The following is a 25998-nucleotide window of genomic DNA, read 5'->3' as shown; positions in this document are numbered from 1 at the left end:
CAGTTGTATTTGTTTGTATATTAAAGGTTAAAGCTGCATTCAGGGGCAAATATAAATCTGTTTCTGGCAGGTTTCGGCTGTGTGAGGCAGGAGTTGGACCCAAAATGCAGGCTCTCAGACATAAGGGATGAACTCAAAATCACAGCTTTATTGGCTGGCCAGGAAAACGCATGCAACACGAAAACTAAACTGGGAAAGAATAAACTAAACTCTCAGGGGAAACACAGCGAAATACAGCCACGAGGGACAACGTGACACTGACACAGAGAAACACAGGGCTTAAATACACCAGGGAATAACGAGGGAACACAGAAGGAGAGCACAGCTGGGGGTTATCAGAACTGACAAGACAAGGAAGCAAAGGAGGATACACTCACATGAGACACAGACCTTCAAAGTAAAACAGGAAGTATAACACTGAGACACGGGCTGTGTCCCATTTCAGGGTCCGCACGCTTGAAGTACGCATTTTAAGTGTGATTACGTCACCACCACGCGACGACGGCTGTCCCAATTCGAAGTGTACTTCAAATGCATACTCCAAATGCGCCGTCGATTTCCCCAAATATCAAGCGTGGTCCGGTGCACGCTTCGTGGTCCCATATATCCCACAATTCATAGCGCAGCGGTGGGTGTGGATAATTTTGCCGCAAAATATGGCAGAAGGGAGCGGCTGAAGAGTGAACTGTCAAAAGTAAGTACTGAATATGACATCACTTATTCATGTGCGAATGTTTAATAACGAAGAACATTAAAACATTGCTGTTGGCCACATGTGGCAAAGTTGTGTGACATTAGTGATGTTTGTACTTTCAGCCTCTCTCTCTCTCTCTCTCTCTCTCTCTATATATATATATATATAACATAATAATCTGACAATACTATAATATTGACCATGTTATATTTACATTACCACAGTGAGATGACTTTAGTCTCATGAACAACATTAGCTAATTGTTATTTACTAGCTAATCTTAAATAACTCTTCAGTACAGAAATGAAGCCCTTGAATCATGTTTTACAGTCCTGTGGTCTCAGCCTCAGATACTCAACTAATCACAGTGATGTCATGACAAAAATGATTGACCAACAAAACATTTTTTCTCCTTCATTTATGTCACACAATCTCACGTTTCTCACGGTTAGTATCATGGTTGCTAGGCAACCTGAACAGCGCGACGAAGGCTAGACCGTCCCATTTCACAAGCCTCTCACTTCCGCACTTCTCGTACTTATAGTAGCACCATACGTAGTACGCGTAGTGCGCGTACTTCAAGCGTGCAGACCCTGAATTGGGACACAGCCACGGACTAGACACGGTGGAGACAAAGCAACTAAAAAAAAACAGGGACATAAACCATAAGGCAGAGAACTCTAAGAACCAAAGACTAGAGAGGAAATAATACACAGAGGCAAGGCAAGTTTATCTGTATAGCACAATTCAACAACAAGGTGATTCAAAGTGCTTTACAGAGACATTAAAAAACAAAAACAAATAAAACGCATGATTTAAAATTGATAAAAAAAACTAGATAAAATCAGTAGTTAAAATGTAAGTTTTGAAATTTGGATTCGGATTTGGTGCTTTATTCAAATGCAGCTGAGAACAGGTGAGTCTTCAACCTGGATTTAAATAAACTGAGTGTTTCAGCTGATCTGAGGCTTTCTGGGAGTTTGTTCCAGATATAAGGAGCATAAAAGCTGAATGCAGCTTCTCCATGTCTGGTTCTGACTCTGGGAACTGATAAAAGACCGGATCCAGATGACCTGAGGGATCTGGAAGGTTCATACTGGGTCAGGAGGTCACTGATGTATTTTGGTCCTAAACCATTCAGAGCTTTATAGACCAGCATCAGAACTTTAAAGTCTATCCTCTGACGGACAGGCAGCCAGTGTAAAGACCTCAGAGCTGGACTGATGTGGTCCACTTGTTTGGTCTTAGTGAGGACTCGAGCAGCAGAGCTCTGAATGAGCTGTAGTTGTCTGACTGATTTTTTAGGTAGACCTGTAAAGATGCTGTTACAGTAATCAAGCCTACTAAAGATGAATGCATGGACTAGTTTTTCCAGGTCCTGTTGAGACATCAGATCTTTCATCCTTGAAATATTCTCAAGAAACTAGACTCAAGGGAGTAACTCGTTTCTTTCTAGTTTTTGCTCTTAGAATATAATACAACACGGTCGGCAACCATACCTCCACGCTGTCAGGCATCAGAAGAGCAAGACTGACACCTTCTTCATCACCATGGATAAGCATCTCATCCATGCCAGCCAAGCCCCTCACTAACTTTTAAAAGCACATTTTGTGTTTAATTTGTCCCAAGATAATATAAAGCTGAAGTTGTTATTTGCAGTGCAGTGGAAGAAGACATGTCTGTGTTTTGCCAAACAAGTGATTTACTTTTGGTTGAAGATGACATTTTATTTATGGAAAACAAGTTGCTCACAGAGTGTTTTGATAACCATCTATATGCATTCAGAGTTGTACATACCGAGGAGAAAATGTCAGATCTAAAGTTTTATAAACCTTTTGATGTGCAAAGGTCATACAGTGTTTCAGATTAGACAGTGTACATTGTACCCTCTTAAAAAAATTTATGACAAAATAAATGTCCATTTGGGAAAATGTATTGTGTGCAATGTAATTCTTTCTCAGAATTTAATTTGAACACTTTTCAGTGTAGAAAGCCTGACACTATAGGGAGTAAAGCAACACTAACCAGAATGTTAAAAATTGTCACTTATTCAGTCTCTAAAGTGTTATTTTAACTCTGTTTTGAGAGTTAAAACATGAACAGTGTTAAATATTTTAACTATTTCAAAAATGTTGATTTAACTCTAAAGAGTGTGGAGCTATATAAACCCTGAAAAAGTGTTGAAAATGACTGTGGGAGTTAATCTAACACTGATCGTTTTGCTGTGTAGTAAATGTGGTGGATCATAAATTTGATTCGTTTCGGAGTTGTACATCTCTGTTTCCTATATCTCGTGTCATGTCTTTATCATTGTTTTATTTGTTGATCCTGTCTACATGAAGGCATTCATATCCATTTATTTTAAAGTCTTCTTCTTTTCCAGGAGTTATCCAGGTCTCCGATATGGCTATCACATTGAATGGCTGTTCAAACTGTGTTATGTAGTCGTTGATGGGTTGAAAGTTTGCATATAAGCTTCGACTATTAAAGTGAACCATTGTTATACCCTGATCTACCTTGAATTCCTTTTTAAGTTGCTCATTTGTATAATAATTGCATTCATTTGTCTTATTGTTAAAGAAATTACAATCAGGATCTATGTTGCTGTCATACATCAATGTCTTGTTTTCAATATCTATATGAGTTGTTAGTTGAAACTTGTCAGACATCTGCGTTGGTCGTGCACTTGGACGGTCCCATCATATTTAGCACTGCTTTGCATTTATCAGTTATATTTTTCTAGTCCCGTCATCTCTTTGATGACTAGAACCTTAGCCTGCTCTGGTCGTCCATTTAACGTAATGAATATTTTACAGTCTGACGTCCAAGTTGACTGTATTTTCTTCTGTTTTCTTAATATTCTTGCTTGTCTTGCAATGTCTGCATTTTTCTTGATTAGGTGTTCATTTAAATAAACATTTGTACCTTTTAGCTTTCTTCCTTGCTTGATCAGTTCTTTTTTCTGTTTTCTATTAACAAAACGCATGATAATGGCAGGTATTTGATTTTTGTTTTTCCTCAGAAGAGGATGGCATCCCTCAATATCTTTACTGTCCATTTCGATACCTTTGCTTTTAAAGAAGGCCATTACCTGCTCTTCCAAAGAGCGTAGCTCTTGCTCGGGTGGCTCCCCTCTCTCTGATGCTGCTACCCTCGCATATGTCTGATGCTTGGTTTCCAGTCCTGTCACTATCACATCATTTACTCTTGAATATTGTTCCAGATCTGACAGCCGTCCTTCCAGCATAGCAATCTTCTTGTCCTTTTCCTCGCTCTGCCTTCTTAGTTCTGTAATATCATCCATTAAATTGAGTATCAGTTTTTGTTGTTTTGAAATTGTTGTTATTTCTTCTGACATAAAGTTTAGGGATTTCTTTATGTCCTCCAGTTCGTCCTCATTAATGTTGCTCCTCTTAGGCAGCATCTTAACGGTGTTAAGGCCCGCTGGTTGCGAAGCACCCTTTAGGGTTGCCGAAACCCGGCCTGTCCTGGCAATTAACCTCGCTGGCTGTTTGTTGGTACCAGGCGTGGCCTGGCTGCTAGCCTCGTTAGCTGGTGGTATCCAGTGAAAGCTCTTAGTAGACGTATCACCCTGCTAAATCCTTAGCCTCTTCCAAGACACAAGTGTGAGGATTTCTATTACTACAAAGGTCATATCCAACCTTTAAATGTCACTTCCCTTTGTTGGCAAAAGCCATGATGTTCACAGAACCACCAAGAAGATGCAAAGTTGTTTGAAAAAACTGCTAAAGGTCGCTTGTCAGATGAGCTCGCAAGCTAATTCAACAACACTGTAACAGTTTATTTAGAAGACATGTAGGTATACATCCCATCCACTCCTGTCTGAAAGCCACTGCTTTGAGTAACTCAAGGTTCAATATCTTTCCCAAGGATACTTATGTACACAGACTGGAGCAGCCACAGATTGGAGCATCAACCTCCAGATTAGTAGATGACTTGTTTTGGCTGTAGCATTATAGTTTGCCCTTATTTTATTAAATACTCTCTTGTGCTGCCAGTTCACCCAGTCCATATTTGTGATTAGTAACACCTTCCCTCTCACATGAATGTGCGAGGGAAGGTGTTACTCCAAAACACATTCCTAGAGTTAACTGAACTTCCAAAACAGAGCTACTAGATCACTTAAATTACACAATTGAAAACATGTGTGTATTGTTGTGTATTTATACACAAACACTCACATATATATTCAAATGATTGAAAAACAAAATTGCATTTACCTGTTACTACCACACACCAAATCCGGTCGTTGGTACTTCCTGGCTTGTTCCTTGTCCATCCTGGAGCACTTCCGTTGTGTTTTTTTTGGGGGGTTTTTTTTGTCTCTATGGACTGTCGTAAATATACTTTTATTTATTCACTAATAAATAAATCATATGATACAAAAACCAACTATTCACATTTCAACTTTTAACTATTTAAATTTTCAGCTTTTAAACAAATTTAAAGTGAAACAACACAAACACTGCAAACCACAACACAATTAAATAAAAATGAAAATATGAAAACAAAAAGAAGATGCATATTCTCTGTCATATGGACCTGGGATGATTTTTTTGGGAGAGTGTTTTCCTGCTTGGAATTGCATACATAGGATTCACTGCATGCATAAACTTCCTGAATCCTTTATCATCCACAACTGAAAATGAAAATAGTTGTGGATGATTACTATACCTTTCTAATGTGACGTTGTTGTCCCTGGCTCTCTCTCTCTCCCTCCCGCTCTGTTCCTGTGCTACTGCCAGTGTAACTACCGCCCCTCCCCCCTCTGCCCAGCACAAAGCACAAGGCTCGCAGTGAAGCGGGAAAAAAGTGCGAGAGAGAGAGAGAGAGAAAGAAAAAAGCATGTCTCAATAAGGAGCCGGCTCACGTCGTTCACTTCAAAGAGTCGGCTCTAAGAGCCGTTTCGTTCACGACTGACACATCACTAATAAATGTGGCAGCATGTGTTACTGTTGATTATTAGCCATTATCATTGTTCATTGTAACGAAAGAGGTGAATTGTGCTCTGTTTTTGTTCCAGTTAAGCTCCACTGCTGTGTATGCTAGTTTTGGCTAGTACTCTGCCATATTGTGTCATGATTTTTCCGTTACTGTCTGTATGGGGTAACTACTGAAAGACATACAGTATTATAAGACACACAGCAATGAAAACGTTAGTGACTGTGTCAGCTAACATATGTGAATTAAAAAGATGTTTTTGTCCAATGTTAAAGTTCATGTTATCTAAAGTATTCTCATCAGCTAACGCAGCAAACAATGGTGACTTAGTTTGGACTTAGTTTGTTGTCCTGAGACTGAGTGCATCCATGCAAAAGAGAATATTGGAGTGAGAGTGAGAGTGAGAGCTGTCACCTTACCTCACTATTCCCCCTGTTTAAGGGCACAACATAAACACAAGTGATTTAAGTGAGTTTTTATAGCTGTTGCTATCAGTTGAGCCACACCCTGACTATTTTATCTAATTCAGGAGTATTTTGAAACTGACTGGACAACTCGTCTGACAAAAGCTAGCTAACACACAATAAACCATGTGAAAGTTGGACCTCAACGATGCCAGACATTTTCCTGCATTTTCCGTTTGTTTTGGTAACAGCTTAATTTAAAATGAAGAAACTGCGACGTATTAAAGTTAAACTAACCTGTGCTTCCAACAGCTCAGTGCAACTTTCACTCTTAAATCCCCTCCTACAAACTTTAAATATATTTCAGTATTCTGCAAAGATCAGATGGGTTATGTTTGCATCTGGCAATAAATACTTGTGTGTTGCCTAAGGAGCTTGGAAAGAATGTTTTTGTATGTTTTTTCTCTCTTTGTGCTTTGTTTGTGTCATGTTTCCTATTGTGAAGATAACTTTGATACATGAAAGTAGCTCAAGTCAAGTCGGAGTTACAAACCAGTAGAGAGTGATGGGGACCAGCATAGAGAATCCAGTTCGTGGCTGAGGTGAGTGAGATCCAAGCTCCTGCCGAGAGCACAGAGCATGAGGTCACGCAAAGACAGGCTAGCAGCGTACCTAATAGGGAGGCCAATTTACCACAACCGTAAGCTGACAATCTGGCAAAGAGTGAAGGTCTGCACTGGTCTTAAATGCTGCCGCAGGTGAGGAGAAGGTGGACCCGGGGCCCAAAGCTCTGCCCGGAGGTGGAGTCGACATCTCAGGAGAGAAGTGGAAAACTACTCCAGGAAGACCGAAATGCACCGGATCATGACCGTCACAGTATTTCAGTTTAATAGCGGCAGTGTAATGAAGAGGTGTTTCATTACGTGTTCAATTTGCATATGGTGCAAATATTACATTGAATATTACAGATGGTGTACGATAAAGAGATAGTATCAGCCACAAATGTCATTGATTATAATGTGTTTTATGGAAATGTAATGTATATTTGCATATTTGTGAATATGGGTGCTGATTTCTACTATATCACTCACCTTATTTCTCCTTTGTCTCGTGTCAAACATGTCCCAGGGGTCCTATTTGGGATTTGTAGGGTTATGTTTTAAATGTAATTACAGGGTTATGGGTAGATTGAGGTGATATTTTTATTTTCAAATATAAAGGTTTACATGGCTAATTGTCTTTTTGGAAAAGTGTTTGAACACCCATGGCAGGTGATGAGCAGGGTGTGTCTTATCAGCACCAGGTATAAAGTGCAGCCAGTTGCAGAATTAAAGCGTTTTGTTTGCTTTTCTGTTGGTGGAGGCTACTGGTGCTCCACAGAGCTGCAATGATTAGAGTCTTGTTGCTCAATGGTCATTCATCACCCTATTTGGGATGGGGTGGAACCAACACCTTGTTGAATCTAGGCCACAAAGAATCAGGGCGGTTCTTAACCCTTTAAAACCGGTTGGAGCGGGCACGCTCTGTTTTGCGTAACTATTTTTAAATCCCGGTAGCTCTGCAACCACGTGAGCTAGCGCAATAATGTTTTTTGCATGTGAAACCGGAGGAGTTGTACTTACATCTTATGCCATCAGCGAGTCCTCGGTCACAGTTTCCTTCCACATATAGCTTTGCAAAAACTGCATAAAAAGCACTTGCAGCAACAAAAACATAATATTCCAGAAACAGGCTTTGCCGATCCGATCAGCTGTTTGTAACACTTCCTACGTCCATCAGCGCGAACTATCGCTTGTCCGCCATGACCTGCCCAAAACCGGAAGTGACGTCATTTTGAGGAAATGTAGTTTTTTACCTTCAGGGCCTCATGAGCCTATACTGGTGTTTTTAAAAGTTATGTTTGACTTTATGACTTTCTGTGTGGTTTCTGGGATGCTTAGGACTCATATTGCACTGCTGGAAATAGTTTATTTTGATGCATATGCTGCTTTTTTGCAAATTTGCATTATAATATTTATTTTCGTTTTTCCTGCAGTGTATAAAAATTGGTGTATTTCAAAAATAAAACTATGAAGACACTCAAACTAAATTTCCTGTGGTGGGAAACTATTTTGTGCAACTTTTTTGTATTTACAGTTTTGAGGGATAAGCCTCTTAAATTTCTCTAACTAGAAATATATGTTAAAAAAACAAAAATGATTTTCAATTTTTTATAGTTTATTGCACTTTTTTGCAATTTATGTCGTTACTATGCACTTAATGCAGACATATTATTAAAATTTAGGCTGTAATGGTTTATTGATGTATAGCAACTTGAAATGCTCCCAAAAATGGCTCCACAGCATGTAAACATATAATATAAGCTCTGGCAGACTTGGTTCTATGGTAGGTCTTAAAGGGTTAAAGCAGAAGGGGTTCAACATGGTACCAGCAGAATGTATCTAACAAAGTGTTCAGTGAGTGCATGTCAAAATGTGGGTGATCTAGATTTCTTTTTATTCCACATTATTTACTATAAACACCAGCATCCATCATGCCGGCTTTGACTTCAACATCTCTGTTGTGGAGAGTAGAAAAATTAATTTCATATATATAAAAAAACACGTGCAGCTGGTCTCTACACCCTGACATAGCACAAAATCTATGTGTGAAATTTGTAGCAGCCAGTTTAGCCCCATGCAACTATTACAGCTTAGCAGAGCACAGAACATAGCAACATATCTGACATGAAGAGAGAAAAATGTGATTAAGAGACATTTAGAGAAGAGTCAAAGTCTATAGTTGATTGTTAAAAGTAACATCAAAAGTTTGAAAGTTAAACTAATAATACCGCACTGAGCCATTCACACCGACTAATGCAACTGTGTTTCAACAGGAAAACTAAGATTTGTCCTCTTAAAACGTTGGTTTCTAGCCTGCGATGAGTATTTATATGCACTGTGGATATGCTGGAGGAGAAACAGTGTTAAAAGGAGTCCAGTAACATTTAGCATCTGCTTCCAAAGCTCCTCACAGCCTCTCACAGCCACATTATGCGAGTGGATATGAGCAATTTCTTTTAACTTTGTTTTAAAATCTATTTATGTTCTGTCCTCACACACACAAAAGATTGTCAGTGAGACACAAACTGCTGACAGTGACGCCACATCATGCCGCCTCAGCAACTCGCAGCCAAATATTACCCATAATTCTCCTCCAAAGTGACTCCCAAAACAGCTGCATATGAAACTGGAAGGTTCAAATTAAAATTTCATCATTTGTTTTGAATCCCCCAGCATGACCGAGGGAAGAGTGCAAGCCAGCGTGTAGCAGGAAACTCCCAGTCCAGATGGCTGTGTGCGTGGTACCCTGATGAACACAGCGCCCACGCATGGACCCTGGTATGTGGTTAATGAACGAGGATGCACATGGCCTGGGCGCAGCTCGTGTGCCGTCTGGAGGACAGCCACCTGTAGAATGGGATCTGTGCGAGAGGAAGATTATACAACAGCATCTGGTCACTGGGAACCAAAGATGCAGAACAGCTGGGATGCCATGAATGGGTACAGATAGAAGTCCTCCACTGAAATCACTGGAGGTTTTACGTGTTTCTCTGCAGAATGTCTCAGTTTGACTCACACGTCTGCAGCTCGCTGTTATTTTCATTACTGCCACTGCTGCACTTGCATCAACAGTAAAAGGTGATTAACTCAAGAGCAGAGGCAGCGTTACACTTCATGTTGTTACACAGAATGCAGTCATGGCTGGGTATTTGAAGGATTTCAAAGAAACCTAAAAAGACAACTGAGGTTTCGAGTTTTTATTCTAAATTTGCAGAAAGAATTTTGATAAAAGCATCATAAAACTATTTCTATGCCAGTAATGGGATAGACTGTTCCAGTCAAAGTCCCATAAGAAATGAAAGTCCAATAAATACTAATATAATAATACTCGTCTGCATTTAACCCATTCACCCAGTGAAGCAGTGGGCAGCCACCAACGCAGCGCCCGGGTAGCAGCGTGTAGGGACGGTATCTTGCTCAGGGGTACCTCAGGGTAGTCAAACCCCCGACCTTCCAATCATGGGGCAACCACTCTACCTACTGAGGTACTAGGGGCAAAGCTGCAGCTCCAGATTTATGCAGTTAAGAAAAGACATGTTCTTTTTAACCCTTTAAGACCTACCATAGAACCAAGTCTGCCAGAGCTTATATTATATATTTTTTAAGAGGCTTATCCCTCAAAACTGTAAATACAAAAAAGTTGCACAAAATAGTTTCCCACCACAGGAAATTTATTTTGAGTGTCTTCATAGTTTTATTTTTGAAATACACCAATTTTTATACACTGCAGGAAAAACGAAAATAAATATTATGATGCAAATTTGCAAAAAAGCAGCATATGCATCAAAATAAACTATTTCCAGCAGTGCAATATGAGTCCTAAGCATCCCAGAAACCACACAGAAAGTCAGAAAGTCAAAGATAACTTTTAAAAACACCAGTATAGGCTCATGAGGCCCTGATGGTTAAAAAAAATTCCGCAAAAATGACGTCACTTCCGGTTTTGGGCAGGTAATGGCGGACATGCGAAAGTTCCAACGTAGGAAGTGTTATGAACAGCTGATCGGATCGGCAAAGCGTGTTTCTGGAATATTATGTTTTTGTTGCTGCAAGTGCTTTTTATGCAGTTTTTGCAAAGCTATATGTGGAAGGAAACTGTGACCGAGGACAAGCTGATGGCATAAGATGTAAGTACAACTCCTCCGGTTTCACATGCAAAAAAAATTATTGCGCTAGCTCACGTGGTTGCAGCGCTGCCGGGATTTAAAAATAGTTACGCAAAACAGAGCGTGCCCGCTCCGACCGGTTTTAAAGGGTTAACGCATTTAGAAATTGGACACGTTGGACTGTTAGTTGTGTGACATTACAGGAATCACTTTACATCTGTGAGAAACTGAAAACAACCAGTCGCAGCTAAAATCTTCAGCCAAGAGAATTTCATAAAAATTTAAGGTAGATTTTAATGAAATTCACTCAGTGATATTAAAGCCTCAGGGCCACTTTATCACCAATTTAGCCTAAAATAGTGATAAAAATGGTGTTAAAGGCAAAAACTAACTCAGATTACTAACAGATAATAGTTTGGCAACATGGCTGTGCTCTCCTTCTGTCCATATGATAGTTGGGATACCGTCCAGACCAACCACATACCCTGGATAAGCAGAGGAAGATGGATGAATGGATGGCTATTGATAACTACCATGTAAGGCTAGCTACTAGCTGGAATCAGTCAATCAATAAATAAATACAATAAATGAAAACAAATCGCTGTTGTGTGTGGCAGCAAAGTCTAGGACGAAGCCAGCAGACGTGTTTGTCTCTAACTGCTGCCTCTGTAACAAAACACACTCAAAAAGCACAAAACCTGAAAGAAAACAGTTACTCTAAGAAGAAGCAGATATCTTTTCTGTAGTGTAGTGTGTGAGAGAGAGTGAGCGGTTGCCATGAAACATACTTGATATTGAGGGTGAGAAGCAGAGGCTGGTCATACCAGGTGCATGATGTGTGACAGACGTGACATGAGCAGGTGACGGCTGGTCAACAGTGCTGACGTCAGGTGAGGCGATATCAACACAGCATAAACCGTCGTGAGCTTAAAGCTGTTTGAAGCCAAGAGGAAAAGGTAAAGCTGAAGCCTGACAGCAGAAGGCTTGTTCCACCTGTACACAGGAGTGCAGATGAGTGACAGAGCCCTGCTATAGCATGATAAGCTGATCTGAGTGCCAGAATTAGGACACTGAGTGCTGTTGGCATATCAAATTACTGAGTGGAAGTGCTACTGAAGATGATGATGCTCTCTGTTAATCTGAACAGTGGAAAGGTGCAAATTGTGGTGTGATACAATAAAAACTAAAATTGGATATGATATTAGATCTGCACGCTCAGTAAGACGTATCTACTGATACCTTTAGTGCGCTGACATTTTCTTCATGGAGGTTCATTCTTGACCTTTAGAATTAGAACGAAATCTAATCTGTCAGCCTTGTTGCATATTCTGTTTTCTTTATCAGATATTGAGCTGAAGACATGATGTCACATCCAGGTAAGCCTCTTTTGAATTACATTTAAAAGTAGTGTTTCTCTCCACTTCCAAGAACAGGTTTAAAATCAAATCCCCATTGTTAGGGCTGGATCAGGTGACCTGAATCCTCCCTCGTTGCACTAATAAGGGATGTTTAGGGTTGGATGTACTAAGTGTTTCTTCTTGTTTCTCAATATACACTTTTGCATTTGATCACTAGTTATTATCTCTGGACCTCTCCCCGTGTCTATTCTCCTGTCTTCGTTCCCCCTCCCTTTCCCAGAAATGTCATCCTGTGAAAAACGAGTTTTTCCTTAAAAAGGTCACCAAGAGCTCACTTATATGGAATCATCTGATTGTTGGCATTTTTTCTGTGTTGGTGTTTTTAACCTTACAATATAAAGAGAAGACTGTTGTTGTGATGTGGAACTATTTAAATAAAACTGAATTAAAGGGAATGAAATGAACTACAAACACAAACCTGAGTTACCTCTTCAAGTTTTAAGTTTGATTTGTGCAACCATCACATTCTCTCACTTTGAATATGCATTTTGTTAGAATTAATACTGCCTTATTAGAAGTATTACCAACACAGTAAAACTTTATTTAGGTTTGAGAATTGTTGAAAAACTGAAAGTGGTAGCACTTTCTTTTACAGCTCAGTAATAAAGGGGTAATAAAGGGGTAATAAGAATGGAATAATGTGGTCATTTCTAGGTTATTACCATGCAATTACCAAAGTAATAACCACTTAATATCCAGCTAATATCATGGTAGCTTGTTCATTGATTGACCCCAAACCATCCAAAGATATATATATGGGCGGTCTATCCTTCAAGCTCGGTCCACCTCCACCAGAGGCCTGGGAGCTCGAGGGTCCTGCAGTATCTTAGCTGTTCCTCGGACTGCGGACCTTGTTGATCCTGGCGACATCCGAGGTATATATATACCTCTAGTTCTCGATCCATATTTACAATAATAATGATCGGCTTATTTCACAACAATCTTACTTTTATGCAGCCTTAGATTTTTTGACTACTCTAAGTATTATCAGGCCCAACAAATACAGGCAAACGTTCTAGAAAAGTTCATTAGTGAACAACTGAAAGACCTTTTGGACAAAGATTCAGCATCAGTCAGGATCCAGAAAACAACACAGCACAATAACTGCTGCTATTAAAGTGGTTAATGACATCATTGATTCAATGGACTCTTTTTCTTGACTCGTCAATGTTAGGAGGTGGTGGGTAGGTGTATTATTGTTTTTGGGTTTTGTTTCCCTTCTTGGCACAGGTAGGCGGGGCGGGGCTTGATGGCATTCCGGCACACCTGCGGCGCATCGGACGTCATCAGTGAGCGCTTTTATGGAGCTGAATCTCGGACGTCTGGTGTCGGAGTATTGTCGTTTTCACAAGTGGTAACGTGTTGGTGCAAGCTGAATCTGTTGATTCCACGCGATTGAGCTGCATGTTTTAGGATCCATCACCTGCCTGCTTCTCCTTTGTTTTAGCCTGTCCCGCTGCCTGCTCGCCTGCCTAGTTTTCTGTGTGTTGGCTTCTGTGGATCCGTGACGGAGAATTACTTCGTACCAGGCTGTGACCACCGTTACATCTGTATGTCGGTGTTGCAAGTAAGCTCTCCAACTGTCCTCGTCCACTTTTAGTTTAACTCTCGGCTATCGACGTACTCTGTAACTTTGTTTGTCCCTCGCTTTTAGGTAATTCCGGTGCGTCATCGGTCCGCCCACATACCTCAGCTCCGTCTCATCCTTTCAGCGCTGCTCTCCGTGTACATTTTTATCTGTCACTGTATATAGCCCCTTCCCTTGTAAATATTCCCTCATCAGTGTATATAAAATCTGCATCACTACAATCCTGTGCTCGTGTGTGTTTCTGCCACTACATCCATCCGGGTAAAGTCCCCTAACAGTCAAAGGCTTTTGATACAGTTGACCATGCTATTTTAGTAAATAGACTAAACAATATTGTCTATCTGTAAATGCTGTAAGTTGGTTTTCAAATTACTTGTCAGGAAGAACACAGTGTGTCCATGCTGCTGGGTCTTCTTCCTCTTTTCTCCCAGTATACATATTAGGACCATTGCTCTCTTTACATAAACAACCTTTGTGATAATTCCATCTTTATGCAGATGGTACACGTATCTATTGCTCATCTCCTTCAATAGCACAAACCCTGCAGCTTCTGCAGTCTGCCTTTGATGTTGTTCAGTCCCATTTAACTCAACTTAAGTTGGTGTTAAATCCAGAGAAATCCAAGTTCATGTTATTCTCAAATGGCAAAGAGTTGTTAGATAAGTCTCCTAAGATTAAAACTATTCAAGGAAATGAAATCGAAATGGTCACATATTACAAGTATCTAGGGATCCTTATAGATCAGAGTTTGTCATTTAAAACTCACAGTGAAAGGCTTGTGTTGAAGTTAAAACTAAAACTAAGTTACTTTTTTAGAAATCAATCCTGTTTCTCCCTCCAAGAGCTGTTTTCTGTTTTTTCCCAGAAACTACCAGAGGTAATTGCATGATAATGACTTAGAGATTACCACATCACTTTCTAGTTCCAGATGTTTTCCCTACTATCACCCCTTTATTACCAAGCTGTAATAGAAGTGCTGCCCTCTAGAGCACAACACACTTTGACACTGCTTTGACTGTTACTGTCCTTTCTTTTACATTTCTATCCATAGTTTATTTATTCAGTGGTCCTGTGTTTAAAATACAAAATAATAATAATAATAAAAAAACAATATAAAAAAGAAAACTGTCCAAATATTTAGTGTTAAAACCATTTTTACTAGTTTGGAAGTCTTCTAACCATGTTTCCTTTTTTCCCTTCATCTGAAGTCTGCTTGCCTGGTGCATCTGCTGATCTCTACCAAACACTGATGGGCTATGAGGCTGATTCACGTCATTTCTCATGACTTGTCTCTTGTCTTGTGGCCAAATGAATTGAGTGGGTTAGAGGTTTTTTTTTACCAGCTGTTAAAGTAAGAATATGGAATATACTGGAGTAATAACGGAGTCAAGTGTAACGATGGTCTTATGAGGAACATGTAATGCAATTGTGCCTTCTTACAGTGTTTGAGACAATCACTCATCTTATCTGTTGTTTGCACGTGTCGTATTATGACAGAACCACTGAAGTACAGAGAAAATCAGTCTTTCTTTAGTTTTGTGACAGTTACTAATAAAAAAATCCAAAAGATTCATATTTAAATGTAACAGTGCTGTCAGTAAGTTAAAGATAACTGACGAGGCTCAGACACAATTTCAAGGACTCGGCTGTAAAATTCTAGTTTTCAAAGCTAACATTCAGACTCAGGTGTTCGAACTTCACTGTATGATTTTTGTGTAACCTTTGCATGCTTAGATGCAGTATGTGTATGTGTCAATATGACCTTGTGAAAACTGCTTAGCTTTGCTTAACGAGGTTATCTTATCTGCTAACCGTTAGGGCGTAGAAGGACAAAAGTCCAAAGACGACCAGTTCCAGGAGCTTCCTGGGAAAAGATATTCGTTCTCTGCCCAGCAACAGGCCGTGAGTCAAAACCCTGTAGTAACTGAAAAATACAGAGAGCTGTGTGTGAGGGTATAAAAGGGACACTGCCCCATGACTCTGAACTGTGGTGTTTAATGTGTGTTGGCTCTGCTGCATGCAGTAATTAAAATAGCTCGACCACAGCTGACTGTGTTGCAGACTTTATTAACAGAAAATCCCACAACACAGCTTAAGATATTCCAAGGAAAAAAGCTAACGAGAAATTCAGGAGTAGCAACACAAAGAACTTTCAGGAAAACATGAAATGACTTGAAAATATGAGCACTGGAAAGAAAGAGAAGGTAGTCTTTGGGTGGCGATTTACCGATTAGACACAAGCAAAAGACAAAGGACCTGAATGTCAAATGTACAGGTAAGTAAAGTAAAAGGAGAAAGGTGATAAAAGAAGCATATGGTGCCTGAAAGGAAAGCTAAAGTCATGTGATGACTGCAGTTACAGCCACACATATTAGGTAATATCTACCAAACACCACAACAATAGAGACTTGCACACAGCACTATACTTACACTAGTGATCAAGTTTTGAACACCTCAATATTTCCAATTATTTATTCCAATTCAAACCATTCAAGTCCAATAAAAGCTTGAATGATACAAAGGTAAGGTTAGCCAAAACTGAAGAATAATGTTTATTTCAGAATGATACAAAAAGGCCTTTTTCAGGGACAACATGGTTAACAGTTTAAAGCTGTTCTGCAGCAATGAGGTTGATCAGCCTTGTAAGCTGCTGCTACTAATTCCTACAGCTGTTCCAACTTTTCTGGATTACAGACCCAAAGACACGACTGACTCAGAGGACAAGTTTCTGAGAGTTAACAGCTGTGTGACGGCGGCTCACAGGACAACAGCTTCAAGCAGCTTCATAGTGGTCGTAGTGAGAAAGTCTCAGTTTCAGCTGTGAGGAGAAAACTTCAAGCTGCAGGTTTGACAGGACGAGTTGCAGCAAGAAAGCCAGAATAAGACAAAGAGGCTCGTCTGGGCCATGAAACACCGACACTGGACTACTGAAGACTGCAAGAAGGTTTTATGGACTGATGGATCAGTTTGAAACCTTCAGTTCATCACGCAGGATCTTTGTACGCCGTCGAGTGGGTGAAAGGACGGATCCACAGTGTGTGGCATCAACTGTCAAACATGGAGGAGGAAGTGTGATGGTCACTGCAGTCGTGAGTTCTCAGAATCGGCTGTTTGGGCAAAAGAATGAAAACACCAGTAAGTGATACCATCATGGGGAAGCTCGCGGTTCTCCAACGGGAGATTGAGAGACCAGTGTTGAGTGTTAAAGAACAGCTTTGAAATTCTCCTGAGTTGTCGCAAAAGAAAAATTACCATCATAATGCGGCTTCCCCTTCGGCGCCAGCTGTGAGCTGAACAACAACACCCTGATAACGACTGTGTTTAGTCTGTTCCTTCCCATTCCATGCAAGCCCACCTGGGTTGGCTGGAAGACTGTTTACTCAGCCTGGCAGGGCGAAGGACACTGTCTCAGCTGAACTATGGACACACATACATATACTGATACTGATAAGCACTCACTGACGCATCACCCTCATCACATTGCAGATATTTTATCATAACTCTGGTTTTACGATCAACACAATTTAAAAACTGGTATAAAGTCCACACTTTTCCCGTCAGTTGTTCGTCTGTCCTGCTCACGTCTCCAATGGTTGTACACGTTGTCATTAACTTCACTCCACATCAGCCGCTTTGCTAAAACACCGGTGTCGCACATAAGGACGCTGTCAGTCAAACACGTTGATCAGCTGTGTATATACAAATGTGAATCGCATCATTGGCTGGACTTTGGGATAAGGTGGCATCGTTCTGATCCCATACGGGAGCAGCCAGTCACTGACTAACACTGCAAAACAGAATTGATAACGTTTTAATTTTAATTTCAGTTCAGGTTAGATTTTTTTTTTGTGTGCGCAACACAGATTTCCTGTGTGCAGAGACGTGCCAGCAGTGCACAATTGTGCACGGCACAACATTGCTTTCTGAACCAAAACAGCTACCACAGCATTCTGCATGCAGCACCCTCTGGTATGAGGCTAGTTATTCCTAGTTGGTTCCGACAGCAAGATAATGACCCAAAACATCAGTCCAAGCTGTGCCAGAACTACCTCAGGAAAAAGAACAAGATGGTGAGCTTGAAAACGTCTGCTGCATCCTCCGGAGGCCGCATTTGAAGGCCGATTACGTCACAGCCAGGCGACGAAGGCTGTCCCAATTCGTCGACTCCTTCAAATGCGGCCGACATATGAGTCCTTCATTTCCCCGAATTTCACGGATGGGTCGGGTGTGTCCTTCGTGGCCCACCATATCCCAGAATTCATAGCACGGCCCAGCCAAATTTCAGCTGCCAACAATGGCGGCCGCTACTAAGTTTTAAAATTACTCTTATTATTCTTTCTGGGTCACAAAATAAACTTTTAACATATTTTCAGGCGAGAAAGTATCTGTGTAAACATCACATTTCTGCTCGGTTTATCAAGACATCATATATTTGCAAAGGTGTGCCGACGTTTTCGGAGACGTCTGCTACCCACCAGCTCGATAGCAAGCCGGGGGTTCAATGGTCACTCCAGCCGGCGAGAGCAGCGGACTCCCGGCTTCATCGTTTTCAGACCCCGCTCTTTCGCTACTCAGGTTAAACATGATATATAAGTCACTCGGATAACTTAAAAATGTAATTGTTTGCCTTTTTTCTGTGTTTTATTTGTTCGTGAGTAAATCGGTTATTAGATTAAATAAAACTCCCCGGGTGGGTTCCTCCTTGGTTTTCACACAGCTGACTAAACGTCAAACAAAAACTGATTAAACAGACGTGTGAGACGGTCGAGAGTTTACTCCAGTGTCCTGTTATATTTTAGATAGCAAGGAGCAGACGGACGAGTTTATTAAACTCCACTGAGACAGCGGTGACGCTAATCTGAAGGCTAGACCGTCCAATTTCACAGCCTCGCACTTCCGGCCTTCTCGGTCTTTGAAGGACCCGGCCCACGTAGACCACGAAGGCCGGGTCCTCCGAAGGATGCAGCCGACGTTTTGGGACACAGCTAGTGAGTGTCCAGCACAGTCTCCAGACTTAAACCCCATCAAGCTGGTTTGGGATGAACTGGACAGAAGAGCAAAGCAACCTACAAGGTCCACATTTATGGGAACTTCTGCTACAGATTTGATTTCTGTTGTAGAAAGAAGCCACGGCTGTGTTCAGCTGTTATATCTGCCAAAGGGGGTTAACTCCTGATGAGTCAAAGCTTTGGTTCATTTTGGTCCATAAATTGATTCCATGATTTCTTTTAACTCCAATTACTTTTTTGTACAATGAGACATTAAACTGCATAATTGTTCTAAAACTGTATATTTAGCTTCCTTTAAATAAAGGATTTAATTTACACAGTAATAGAGAATTATTTTTGGTGTAGAATTAATTTATTTATACAATCACATAATACTGTATTCCAAAATAATTGCATTTTAGTTAACACTGTTATATGTATAACTTGAGCTAATCTTGTCACCTCAATGGCAGATGCTTCTTGGCTGATGAGCTAAGACGGGGATAGGGTGGAGCAAGCCTACATGGAGACCTGTTGTCATACCACAACTCTGGATCATGGGGAAAAGGAGGTTTGCTATGTTAGTGTCTTTGTGGGCTGATCAGCCAGTATTTAAGTTCCCCCTTTGTCTCATTTTGAAAGGTCAGCTTGTTTGAGTCAGTGTTGTTTTGTTGCCAGTTTTTGAGGAGAACTGTTACTCTGACCTCTTTTATTGGCCAAGATTTAGAGCCTGACTGTCCTTTACTGCTCAGTCCATCACAAACCATAACAGCTACAAGAAAAGATCAATCGGGAACATTTATGTTTCCGTATGTGCAGTTGCAAAAAACACCAGTCCATTGAGCCAGAGAGATTTTTGGTTTTAGCTGTCTTTAACAGAGAATTTATGGACATGATTTCCACGTAGTTTCCACTGTGAAGCAAACTCCAAATATAAAGGCCCGAGATGGGCAGCAGGTTTAAACCTGAAACCTTTGCTGTGAGATGACGTTACGTTAGTGTGAGGTTCCTGGTTATACTCGTGCAAGTCTATGATGAAAAAACAGAGTCTGGCTTTTAGTGTGTTTTATGTCGGACACAAAGTACATTTTGTAGCAAAGCACTTTAGTTGTGAGTCCATATTGAATTATCTACTGTTGAAATTAAGGCTGACGTGCTGGAGATCCTGGTACTGTATGTTGGCACCTATTTCTGTTCCTACATGTTTATTTTCTTCCTTTTATTTTATCATAACATGACAGCCTTTCATTTTTTTGAAAGTTGCACAATAGATGTGATATTACTTGTGCATGGAAAAAAAACATTCTTCCAAGCTACTGAGTTACATTTAAGCAAAGCTTTCAGACAGTTCTGACAGGTGAAGCCTGGATAATTGTACTTAGTGCAGTTAATGAAAAGCTGCCTGTGAGGAGAACTACAGTCCACTTGTGTTTCAAGACATGTTAATGTTACAGCTACAGCATAGAAAAAATGAATGTGTGATGGACTGATGTAAGAAGGAAAAAGAAAACAGTAGGTGGGGCATCTCAGTAATAGACTAGCTCTTCATTGTCATTGTACATACACAACAAAATTGTGGATGTTCCTACTGTGCAAGAAATATAAATAACAAAACAGATAAAAAGCACACAGTTAAATTAGGTAGAAAATAAATATACAGTATTTGTTATATTCATAATCAAGTTAAATAACAAAAAATAACAAAGATGTTTGTCACATTACATAATTTTTATAAACAATGAAGAATATTTGCATGCATAAAAACATTGACATTTCCTATAAATTGTGTCAAACACTGCAATAACAAAAATTAAAATGTAGTTAAAACTTTATTAGTAGTGTTTTGGTCCCAGAGTCTCTCGCGCTGTCCCACCTTTCTCTCCTTTTGTTTTTTCCTTGCTCTCTCTCTTTGTTGTTGTGCCTTCCTGTTGGCTGGTCACCTGTCAGCAGTCAGCTGACTCACCTGCTGTTCATCAGTCATTAGGGTGTCTACGTAAAGCTGGAACTGTCATGGGGACCTGGAGGCTGGTGCAAGGGTTTGGACCCAAGAGCGTATTCAAACAGGGAAGGCAAACGTTTCAGAGAATTTATTTTACTGCTACATGGAGAACTAGATGACTACACTATGGAGAAGTTCTTGATGAATGGGTCCAAACTGTGGGCAGAGGAAGTTAGAGAGATTAGAAGGCTTTCAGAGGAAACTGGGTGGATGATAAGAGGTGAGTAGTGAAGTGACCTTACTTGCAGGTGAAGCAAAACACAGCTCAGTGGGGGTGGATGGCCAGGTGAGGTCCAGAGTGTGGATGAGAGGAAAGATTCCAACTTTTCTCTTTCCGGTGATCTGCGAGAGACGATGGCAGGTAGAGATGGCAAATGGTGCAAAACCGGAGAGGCCTGCCATCAAATAATACCTGCAGTGGAGATCAGCATCCAGGATCCTAAGCTGCAGGTAGGCGAGGTATGAAGAGGAACGTAGGCAACTAGAAGCACAGAGAAACAAGGAGTAAGCTCAAATCTTTTACAGCCAATGAGAGACAAGGAGGCCGGTTACCAACATGTGATTATCATCTGCTTGCGGAGGGGAAAATGTTAGTTCCACGTACAAACTTTTTCAGCCCCAAAACTGGAAGGAGCTCCAGAGGTTCCTGGGGTTCATCAATTTCTATCCCCTTTACCAAATAGATTTTGGTAAGGGGGTACCCCCTTCAATCAACTCACCTCCCCAAAACTATTTTCCCTCTGCCCAACAGGCTTTTGATTGGCTGAAGCAGCGTTCTGGTCCAGGTGGACCAGAGTTGACCGTTTGTAGTGGAGGTCGATGCCTTGGACTCGGGCATGGTAGCTGTTCTCTCGCAACAAGTAGAAGGTCAATTACACCCCTGTGCTTTCTTCTCCCAGCATCTCTCACAGGCAGAATGGAGCTATGGTGTAGCCGGACAGGCTACTCGCCTTTCCTTTTCTCTCTCTCTCTCCCTCGCTCGCTCTACTGCTCTCGCTCTCTCCCTCGCTCGCTCTACTGCTCTCGCTCTCTCCCTCGCTCGCTCTACTGCTCTCTCTCTCTCCTGTGCTCGCTCTAGGCTGCGCAACTAGGTTAATTGGGAAGTACTGATTCAAATTCTTCACTTAAGTAAAATTGAAAGAGTACTGGCTCTGAAATGTCCTTGGTGTAAGACAGTAAAGAGTAGCTCTTTGGAGGATGCTATGTTTGTGCAAAGCTACCTGAACCGTGTGCTATATTAATTTAATAATAAATAATATCAGTAGATGGGAATAATTACTTTATTTCATTCTAAACTTATATTTTAATAAATATATTCAGCTTGAATCAGTTATGTAGAACATGGACAGAAAATAAAATCAGGACTTTTCTTTTTTAAAAAAGCTCTACTTTCTGTAGCCTACATCGTATAGGGCGACGTAGTCTCTAAATAGGATGATGAGTGTGATGGTTTCAGTAGGTGGGAGAACCCTAAAATCTATTTTAATGGCTCAGCATATGGAAAAGAAGCAGAACCCACTATAATTTCTTTTGAGAGCTCCAGCAGACTTTCTTAATGCACAGGGTGATTTATACACCTGTTGCTGTCCTGACTGATTTCTATTCTCTACACTGACAGTATACGCTTTATACTTACCGTAATTGTCGGGCTATAAGCTGCTACTTTTTGCACAAGCTTTGAACCCTGCGGCTTTTAGTCAGGTGCGGCTTTTCTAAGGATTGTCCATGATTTTTGTGATATCGTAAGAGGATTTGTTTTGTTTGTTCCGCTGTTCTCCGGCACTACGTTGCCTGGCGGAAGGATCGGGGTTCAAGAGTGGTATGTTGGTCACATGTCCGTCCGCCAAGCAACGTAGTGCCGTACAAAGTAGCGCGAAAAACAAACTTCAAAGTAGCGCTACGCGTTCAGCGGGAGGCGTGGATGATGAGCGGCGATAAACTTGTGAAAAGCAAGTTATGCCCAACTCCACCGGTGGATTCTGACAGCGTGGAAAAGTGTGAAAACATCCACGATCACTAACGGATTTCGAAGGGCTGGACTGCTGCATGATGGAGAGCAGGACACCGCCACGGCCCTTCAGAGGGTGTTCGACTCTGACACTGACAACGAGGATTTGTTTGGTTTTGAAAGTGACAACGAAGGAAAGAAGCGGAGAGTGGATGACGAAGCCATCCTGAGCCTGTTCGTTTCCGACACTGGAGAAGAGGACTTTGGTGGTTTTAGTGCGCAGGAAGATGGTGGTGAATGACTGACTTTTCTTCTTGTTAAAGCCGTGTCACTGCACCTGAGCCTAAAAGGTAGTCCGAATCTATTTTTCTGGTGTGCTGTAGGTTATTGTTATGTACTACATTTGTTATACATATACCTAAAAAGTTATGCAAATATGTACCCGTAACTTGTTTTTCAAAATATTAATAAAAGGGGTGAAACAGCCATCTCTTTCCTGACAATTCCCTTTGTGCATATTCTCTTACATATGATACGTCAACATTGAAACACCTGCGGCTTTTAGTCAGGTGCGGCTAATGTATGTACAAAACAGGATTTCCCCTGATTTTAGCTTGTGCGGCTAATATTCAGGTGCGCTTTGTAGTCCGGGAAATACGGTACTTTATACTAGACGGCCACTGTCACACACACTGTTCTTTACTTAAAATCCATCACAGTACAGCAAACTAACCTGTTTATCCTGCACTAACCTGCAGAATATTTTCATGCAAACTTTAAATAACACAGTTAGTCTGCCTTAGTTTGTTTTGTTTCAAAATATGAAAAAACATAATGTGACATGTACAGACCCAATGTCTGATTTAGAATAGAAAAGTTATTTATTGTCATAAATATACAGCATAATTATTATTTAACAACACAAGGTCATACATGTAAAAGCTTTAAATGTTCAGCTTATCAAATTCCACTGAACAGTGCTGATCTTAAAATATAACTTTGTTCCTCTCCTGTCCTTCTTCTCTTCCTTCATCTCTGAGTAAAGTTAGATCTCATTCTCTCCCTGTGAAATAAGGACCTCTAGCTAGAAACACACTGTGTGACAAACTGCACACAGACTATCAGTTTTCTGATGTTGTTGAGCAGATAGCAATGCTGCGTTTAGAATTAGCTGCCACTTAAAGTCTCTCGCGTTACGTTCGCTGCTCTTGGTGCAGAAACCGGGGCAGTATTCTTCATTTCTAACCGTTGTGTAACCTTCGCCTCTGCCGCTACTCATTTCTGCTTCTTGATTTCCAAAGTCAAGCACTCAAGCTGGAGAAGTCATTATTTTTCATTGGGAGATATTAAAGGACATTAGCCCAGACCAGGCTTTGTGGTCTGAGACGTTTTAATCTTGCTGTGCATGTAACCCTTTATTGTAAATGAACTACTAATTGATATTACACTTTTCTATTTGAACACTCTTTGTGCTTTCTTACTTAAGCCTCATTTGCAAAAGCACTTAAGAGCTTTTAATCTAACGGTCACACAAACCAGTGGTGAACCCTCAAAAGAAACACAGGTCCTACCTCAACCATTACATCTGTAGGAGAGGCAGAGATTGAACCATTAATCTTCTGATTACTAGACAACCCATTCTACTTCCTGACACACAGCCACCCCGATGTTACCTGTGGAGGCAGTAACTGATTCAGTAGGAGCTTTTGCACAATGTATAATGGCTGACCATCTGCCCTGGGCTCCTGTCCTATTTTGTCACTGGCCATCTCAAGTCCTCCAAATCTTAAAGAAACAGTTGGTGACGCTACCATTCTTGTTAAAAGTTCATTTCAAAACTATTTGAGCAACATCCTTATGTTGTCAGTAAGATTATTGAGCTGTGAAAAACATTCAAGACGATTGCCAAACTTCTTAGGAGTGTGAGTCTTCCACCACGTCAGCATTGTGAGCTACAGCTCAGACTACAGTCCTCCATTAGCATTAGCATTAGCATTAGTCATCCATTAGCATGTTAAATGTTAGTTTGTGACAAAACAATAGAGCAATAGAAAAGAACAAGAATGAATAGGTATGGCTTGTTTGAAGGGTTTTCAGAAGGAAGCCTGTTGTCTCTAAAAAATAATAGGACAGCAAAGCTTACGATCTAAAACTTGCATTTAAATAAATCACAAGACTTACTGAGCAAATGATTTGGACAGATGAGACCAAAGTGAAGATGTCGGGCTGTGACGTACAACAACATGTATGGAGCACACTAAATACAGCATATCAGCACAAACACCTCATACCTGGTTATTTGCTTTGAAGCCACAGGACCTGGGCACCTTGCATTCATTGAGTTAACTATAAACTCTGCTGTAGAGTCAGGTGTAAGGATATCTGTCCACGAGCTAAATCCTGGCCAACACCGTGCCATTTAACAAGCAGTGATCCTAAGAACTGCAGAAAATCTACAGAATGGCTGAAAAAGATCAAGTTGTTACAATGTGTAATACAATGTTACAATGTGCTCATGTTTTTAGTTAATCTAATGTTGCATTTAAAGGGTTGTAAAAGCCGAGGACACCGAAGAACTGAGAGTGTTCTTTCTTTTTACCATGACTGTACTAACTGGTCAGGACTCATTTGAATATAATGAGTTAGTATACATGTTTGAATGGATAAGTTAGTGATTCAGAATTATCAGAATCTTGTCAAGTAAGCTAGTATATGAAGCCCACCCAAGAATGCTGAACAGATGGAGGTGTAGAGGCACTATTTCATGATTTATGTTGCTCTTAATTAGAGCATAGGTAATGAAACAACTCGACCAGTCCAAAGTACATTATAGACAGCAGAGCTCGATTACAGTAGCTTCTTTCTTTTGGCTGCTTCCTCATGTACTGTTGAGGTGCAAATTTGAGAGATAGTTCAACTCAGGTAAGAAGGAAGTTGATTTCTGTGTCCAGATGCCAATTAAAATCAAAAACACAAAAGTCACAGGAGGAGAGCAGAGCTCTCTGCCAGCGGTTTTATTGAACAATCACGTTTAGCAAAACAAAGGAAAAAGCAAAAGCGTTCGCTGTGAGCACGTGCAGATCAGAAACCAACACAAAACAAACAACAGCAGACAAAAGCATATCTGACTCGTCTTATACAGGGACAGTGATCCCCCCTCCTGCCGTTGGGTATCCTTTGTTCTTTCATTTCATCTCCCACCTATAACACATACTTTTTGACCTACCCCATAACTTCTCAAGAACCAGTCTTACATCCATCATTGAACTGGGTCCCTTTGTCAGTTTTA

General features: G+C 40.7%; 1 protein-coding gene across 1 annotated transcript; it reads right to left on the bottom strand.

Annotated features, from left to right (window-relative positions):
- Window positions 1-2874: 2874 nt before the first annotated feature.
- Window positions 2875-4185, bottom strand: LOC146492425 (uncharacterized). The gene has a single exon (XM_085150600.1). The coding sequence runs from the start codon at window positions 4116-4118 to the stop codon at window positions 3420-3422; it is 699 nt and encodes a 232-aa protein (XP_085006726.1). The 5' UTR covers window positions 4119-4185; the 3' UTR covers window positions 2875-3419.
- Window positions 4186-25998: the final 21813 nt, after the last annotated feature.

This window comes from Neolamprologus multifasciatus, chromosome 23, assembly GCF_963576455.1.
Source record: "Neolamprologus multifasciatus chromosome 23, fNeoMul1.2, whole genome shotgun sequence".
Classification (NCBI taxonomy): domain Eukaryota; kingdom Metazoa; phylum Chordata; class Actinopteri; order Cichliformes; family Cichlidae; genus Neolamprologus; species Neolamprologus multifasciatus.
Note: the sequence above shows the minus strand (reverse complement) of the source record. Positions and strands in the feature narration are given on the sequence as shown.

Coding starts and splice junctions, on each gene's coding strand:
- LOC146492425 (XM_085150600.1), bottom strand. CDS start 4,118: ATGCTGCCTAAGAGGAGCAACATTAATGAGGACGAACTGGAGGACATA.